Raw genomic sequence first — 6,480 nt, 5'->3', positions numbered from 1 at the left:
GGCATCCTGGCCCCCCCACAGACTGGGTGTCTCCTTCTCAGGAGAAAGCAAGTGTGATCGTGGGACTTATAAGTTTGGTCTTCATCCTGTTTCCGGCACAGAACTCCTAAAACCCTTGGAATTTCCTAAATGCTGAGAGACCTAAAGGTGCCTTTTGTTTGTTAATGAGGTGGCATTTGGACCCCACCTAAGGGGAGGCTGGAGGCCAGGAGAACTCCCAGTCCCCCCACTGACCAATGTGGACGGATGACTGACTGGCTGGAGGCCGAATCGATCACCAAAAGCCAATGGTTTAATCAATGGTGTCTAAGTAAAGAAGCGTCCACGAAAGCCAAAAAGAATAGGGTGAGCACGCGGGGGTGCTGGTGGATGGGGCTCCTGGAGGGGGCACGGCGGCCCTGCCCCTGCCCCACACCTCGCCCTGGGCCTCCCTCCCACCTGCTGTCCCTGAGTTGTGCCCTTTATTATAAACCGGTGATCTAATGAGTAAATGAGTTTCCTGAGCTCTGCGAGCCGCTCTAGCAGATTAACAGAACCTGAGGAGGGGGCACGGGAGCCTCTGATTCACAGCTGGTCAGTTAGAAGCACAGCTGACAATGTGGACCTGTGCTTGGCCCATCCAGTGGGCAGGGCTGGGGTGAGCAGTCTTGTAGGACTGAACCCTTACCCTGGGCGGGGACTCTAACCTTATCTCCCGGTACACAGGGTCAGAAATGAGTGGAGGCCAGGAGAAAACTGCTTGGAGATGTGGGATCCCCTGCAAACACCGTAACCGGTGCAGGTTTTTCCTTATAAGTTCAGGGGCAGCCTGTTTTATGCGCTCCAAGGGTCAGATTGTGGGTGGAGGGGCTGGTCAGCCTAGCAGTGGCCACTCCTGAGGAAGGGCTGAGGATGGGGGAGCTGAGCTGGGGGGCCCAGCTCCCGGAGCTTGTCTGTCCAGCAGTAGGGGCAGGGAGGCAGGGTCAGGAGGTGAGCGTGAGTCTGCTGCTGGGAGGCAGGCCCCTGCTGGCCAGGCACCAGGGCAGGGGGAGAGAAGCTGGTGCTCACGGGGCAGAAAGAACACGCCTCCCCACTGCTGCCCGCCTGGAAGCTGTTGGTCTCCTGCCGCGCCCAGCTGCGCTGAACCCAGTGGCAAGCGCGAGGCCCGCAGAGCCAGCCCGCCCCAGGCGCTGTTCCGGGGTCGGAGCATGAGCAGTGGGCAGGGACCGGGCTGTGAGCCCCCTCCCCCGCGTGGTCCCAGGGCAGCTGAGTCTGTGGGGGATCTGACGCCCTTCCTCCTCCAGGAGCTTGAAGCCACATGGGCAGCAGAGTGAAACCTCCCTCAAGACTATCGGATGCCCCCCTTTTGTTCAGAGGGTGACCCTGGCAAAGGGGTGTCCTGTGCCCTCCTGCCCTGCAGAGTGAGGGGTCCAGGGTGGGGAGCAGCCCTGCAGCCCTGCCCTCCTCTTCCTCTCCGGCCCCCACTCCCAGCAGAGAGTGCGGACAGCTCAGTCCCCAGCCCGGCCTCAGGCACTCCCAGCTCTCCAGCTGGGAGTGAAGCAGTGGCAGGTGCAGCTCGGCCGGGGTCCCGGAGCCAAGGCCAAACGGGGACAGAGGCACTGAGGCTGCCGGGGCTGGCGGGAGGGGTGCAGCAGGCGAGTGGGACCTCCTCGCTGGGGCGCAGGGGCCTCAGGGGTCCTCGGCGGCGGCACCCGTGCCGGAGAGCAGGGCTCGGCTCTCTGTGTCCTCGCTGCCAGGGGTCCCTGCGGGAGGAAAGATGCTCAGCCAGCCCCAAAGGGGGCAGAAGGTGCCTTGGGACCGGGCTGGGAAACCCCTCACATCTGCTGTCAGAATGAGCTCCAGATGCGACCCGTTCTCCTTACCTTCAAGGCCACCCCAAGGTCCCAGCCCCACCGCTTCCCCTGGTGATGCGGAGCCTCCGGTGGCCCCCTGCCTCCACGCTGACCCCCCAGTCTGTTCTGCACACAGCAACCACACTATACAGCTTTCGCACTGTAAATAAAACACGTTGGGGCCCATCTGCAGGAAACGACACAGTCTCAAAGTTGAGGCCACAGTCCCTACAAGGCCCCCAAGTGCCTGCTCCGGCCTCATCCCTACCACCCCCCCCCTCGCTCCCGCTCCAGCCACGTCACCCACGTTCTCACCTCAGGGCCTTTGCACTGGCTGGCTGTGTGCCGGGAGCCCATTCCCCCAGATAGCCGCATGGCTCACTGCCTCACCTCCTCCAAACCTCTGCTCCAATGTCCCCTGTGCAGTGAGGACCTCTAGGACAAGCCTTTCAACAGCTGCAGGCTGCCCCCATGTTTTCCCGTCCCCCCGGCCTACTTTACACCTCTCCGTAGCACTGATCACCTTGAACGTACTCTATCTTTTGCTCTTCCTGTTTCTTGTCTGTCTCTATCTCCTAGAGCATCCCAGGTGTTCACTCCCCTGCATCTGGCACATAGTAATGACCACTTTTGAATGAATGAACAAATTAACAAATCAGCAGGCTCCGGGGGTGGCCCGTGCTCCCTGCTCCTGTGAGGCTCAGCCCCGAGCCTGGCCGAGGTGGGAGGGCTGGGGGTACCTGTGCCCGGCTGCTGGGCCCCGGCCTGGTCCCTCTCCAGCTGCAGCGCGGTTAGCAGGAAGCAACCGCCACCCAGGGCGATGACGAAGGTGCAGCACAGGAAGCTCTGCTGAAGGCTGAGGAAGGACTGCAGGTAGGAGTCGGGGCGCCCGGCCCTCAGGGTGCTGGAGATCTGCAGAGAGAGGCTGCGTCTGCCAGGCCCGCCCGGCCAGCCTGCAGTGGCTGCCCCCCGCCCCCACCGGGAGCCACCCTTACAAGGCCAGTGAGGTAAGGGCTGCCGGCGTCCCCCAGGATGTGGCCCATCGTGATCTGAAGCGCCCCTGCTGTCCCTCGGCACCGGGGCACCACCACAGACTGCAAAACACAGGAGTATCAGGGGAGCTCCCCAAGCAAGGGCAGAGCGCGGGCGCCCCTCCTTCCCACCTCCTGCTCCCCGCTGGGACCGCCCAGAGTTGGGGCAGGCTGGCCAAGCCAGTGGGATGGAAGGGGGTTAGCGACACCCCACCACTGGAACGTCAGGCCCCTCCAAGGGGTGGGGGTGCCACGGCCCCGGATGAGGGCCCCCCTCTCGAGGGCTTGCTCTGGGACCGGGCAGGGACCAGGCAGGGCTGTGACTGCAGGAACGGAGGCGGGAGTGCAGGCCGGCATGGGCACGGATGCCCAGACGCGGGGCACAGAGGGCTCGGCCCTTCTCTCAGGAAGTTCAAGCCCCACTGGGCAGAGACCAAAGGCAGCCTTCCTGGAGAGACCCCCATGAGCCCTGGAAGAGGGTATGAGTTCTGGAGTCGGAGTGTCTGGGTTCCAATCCCAGACCCCCCACTCACTAGCTGTGTGACCTCAGCGTCCGCGTCCCCCAATGGGGATAATTACAGGACCTACTGGGGGGATATGTTCATTATCACTCTTCATGCAGACAGCAGACCGAAATAATGCCCTGTGACCCCAGGAGGCAGAACACTTCCAGACCCTTCTGCCTGGCCAGCCTGCCCCGCTCCGGTCCAGCCGGAGCATCCCTATTTGTCCTTCAGGACTGACCCTCCCAGAGTTCGGGTGCCTGCCCTACAGCCCGTGTGCACCCCACCTGAACGTGCACCCCCCACACTGGAAGGTCCCTCCATTGTCCTCCCCCCACACACACCGTCTGGGCAGCAAGGCCCCTGTCGGACTTCTCTCGAGCTCCCTGGGGCACAACGGGGCGCCAGGCCCAGAGAGGACTAGCCTGAAGTCCGCCCAGCAGACAAGTCCAGTAGAACCAGCCAGGTGCCAGGCTTGCCACAAGGGAGGGGTTCAAGCAGCGGCCTCACAGTCCCAAAGGGGGGGCTCATCCCCAAGACCTAGGTGTCCATAACCTGAGCCCAGCAGAGATTAACAACTGGCATGTATTAAATGCTTCCCGTATGCATTTTATAGATCTCATATATACATTTTCTTTATCCACTCAAGCACCCCAAGAGGGAGGCATGATTATTATCCCCGGGTCACAGATGAGGGAACTCTCCCCAGGGAGAGTGGGTCCCCTCTCCAGGGTCACCCCGCAGGAAATAGCAGGACTGGGATTTGACCCCGGGCCTGCTCCTCCAGGATGTGTTACAAGCGAGGAGGAGCCTGTCCTGAGATGCTGTTTGTCTGCTGTAGAATGCTTGGAAGACAGAAGGACAAGCTCGCCCCCGCCCTGCACGCGGACGACTGGCAGAGAGAGAGGGACAGGCGTTCCAGGGGGGGAGCAGAGTGAGCAGAGGTGTGGAGGCAGGAGCCCAGCACCTGGGGGTCACAAGACAGGCCGGTGAGACTGTGCAGCGGGGGCCCCAGGTCAGACACTGAGCCACTCTGTCCAGGCGGCGAGAGAAGCTGGACCTGCCCCCCTCACTGGGACCTGCCAACAGGCCAGAGAAGGAGCTGAGCTTGGCTTTGCACCGGCCCCGCGTGCCTCCTTCTTGCCCCATAATTACGTGATTATGCACCGCTGGTTCTGGAGGGTGGGCGCAGGAGAAGTCCATGCCGGCTGCTTAGACCCTCAGAGTCAGGTCCCTTCCGCGCCCCCAGGAAGTGCTGGGCCCAGACCAGGTTCTGCTGCCAGGGGCTGGAGCTGTGGGTCCCCAACCTGTTCCGTTGCGTTGGCTCCATGCAGCCCGGGGGGGCCAAAGCTGGTAATTTTAGAAGTTAGAGGCTTTGGGTTCCTAAAACCGCAGGCCCACTCTATTCTGAGACAAAGCACCTCTGTTTCTGACTCTCCTTTCTCAGAAGAGCTGTTCCCTTTTTAGTATGGGACATAACCCGCGCCAACCAAGGGCCCGCAGAACGTCAGAGCAGCGACCACCAGGTACGGGCTCCCTGGCAGCCTGCCTCCTGCACTCCCCACTCAGCCCTCACACCCCGCTGCACTGGGGAGGGTGGGACCGATGGGTGGGCAGAGCAGGGAAGCACTGAGACTACTAGGGCCCGGGAAGAACAGGAGGGTGATGCCCTCAGGGGGGCCAGGGGAGCTCTGTGCAGGAGGACAGACCTGACCTGGGAGAGCAGGTGAGTTCCACTTCTGCTCTCGTCCCTGATGCTAGCAGTGGGAAGGTTGGCTCCAGGCCGCCCTCATGGGGCCCAGACACACAGGGGGCTTGTGAGACAGCTGGAGACGGCATCAGTCAGGGGGCGCAGGGAACTCAGCCTGGGGGGACACGATCCCAGCCTCCCTGGGAGCAGGACCCTCCAAGGGGTCTGCCTCCGGAGGGCTGGGAGGGGGTGCTGGAGGTGGGTCTAGAGGGCCTTGGCTGTGAGGGAGCCAGACCCTTTTCCTCACTGAGCCTTCGGGAGGCAGGGGCTTCTTGGGGTTCAGGGAGTGAGCCTCCCGTCAGAGGGGCATGGGATCAAGGACAGAGCCTGCAGGCGGTTCGCGGACTGGGGAGCCGGCTGCGCTAGACCAGTGTTCTCCGGGGGTGCTCTGAGGAGCATCCATATCAGGACCACGTGGGAAGTTCACGAGGAAGGCACACCGTTGGACGCCCGCAGAGACCCACTGAGGCAGACTCTGAGGAAGCAGAGTTTGTAACAAGCTCCCCAAACCTGGTTCCTACGCTCACTGAGGTGCGAGAGCCCCTGGACCAGGCAGCTTTTGCAGTCTCTTCCCCAGAGAGAGTCTGGGTTCTCCTTGTGGATCAGAGGGCCAGAGAGAACGGTGTCCCTCGCAGCCTGATGTGGGGCGTGCAGCCGCCACCGACCCCTTGGGAATATGCCCAGTGCAGGGCCTCCTGGCTCCCGGGCCCTCCCGGGCCTCAGGAGCTGGGGCCTCCTGCACTCCGGTGCCCCCACACGCGTCCTGGCTGGATCCCACCCCCGTAGACCCCTCTCTGCGGTCCTGCCCGCCTGTCCCTGGGGTGCCTCACTGCTGGAAACCAACACCAGCTTCCAGCGACCCTCCGAGGCTCCCGCTACCACCCGCCCTCCGTCCACACAGCTGCTTGCCCTCCGAGCCGCTGTCACCTCCCACGCCTGCCCCTCTGCGGCACGTACCCCATCCCCCACAGCCTGCCCCCCACCTGCATTTGGCCCAAGACCACTCCCTCCTGGAGCCTCCCCACTTTCTCTGTGGGACGACTGAGCTCCAAGGACCACAAGGATTGGTCCAGCTCCCACCACCAAAGGGTCTAAAGGCAATCTTTCACTGAGGGGCTTCCGGAGGGAGGAAGGGGGTGCAGAAAGCCTTCCTGGGATGGAGAGACTCGCTGCCTCCAAGCCAGGGGAGGACCCCAGGGAAGGCCTGGTCGGCTGGGCCACCGCTAGCACAGCCCCCTGGGCAGCTCCAGACAGCTCCCCAGCCGGGCCGCATGGGTCAGACCGCGGCTGGCTGCCCTGTCCCCCCGCGACAGCTCTACAGAGGTCCTGCCAGGTTAATCATTCTTGCAAACACAGACGCTGGG

General features: G+C 62.9%; 1 protein-coding gene across 6 annotated transcripts in view; it reads right to left on the bottom strand.

Moving 5' to 3' along the window:
• Nucleotides 1-270: 270 nt before the first annotated feature.
• The window catches only part of SPNS3 (SPNS lysolipid transporter 3, sphingosine-1-phosphate (putative)), a 35,564-nt gene continuing 29,354 nt past the window's right edge, over nt 271-6,480 (bottom strand). For 2 of the 6 annotated variants that reach the window (XM_078067743.1, XM_036078395.2), the window contains exons 10-13: nt 2,828-2,926; nt 2,573-2,744; nt 1,863-1,992; nt 271-1,742 (exon numbers count right to left, since the gene is read on the bottom strand). In XM_078067743.1, coding sequence (XP_077923869.1) covers nt 1,865-1,992; nt 2,573-2,744; nt 2,828-2,926 — 399 coding nt within the window. In that variant the 3' untranslated portion in view covers nt 271-1,742; nt 1,863-1,864. Of the gene's footprint in view, nt 1,743-1,862; nt 1,993-2,572; nt 2,745-2,827; nt 2,927-4,521; nt 4,717-6,480 lie in introns of those variants that run through there. The other 4 variants (XM_036078397.2, XM_078067744.1, XR_013445917.1 and 1 more) reach the window with 4 other exon arrangements.

Source organism: Halichoerus grypus, chromosome 2 (genome assembly GCF_964656455.1).
Source record: "Halichoerus grypus chromosome 2, mHalGry1.hap1.1, whole genome shotgun sequence".
Lineage (NCBI taxonomy): Eukaryota > Metazoa > Chordata > Mammalia > Carnivora > Phocidae > Halichoerus > Halichoerus grypus.
This window is presented reverse-complemented; position numbering and strand designations above follow the sequence as displayed.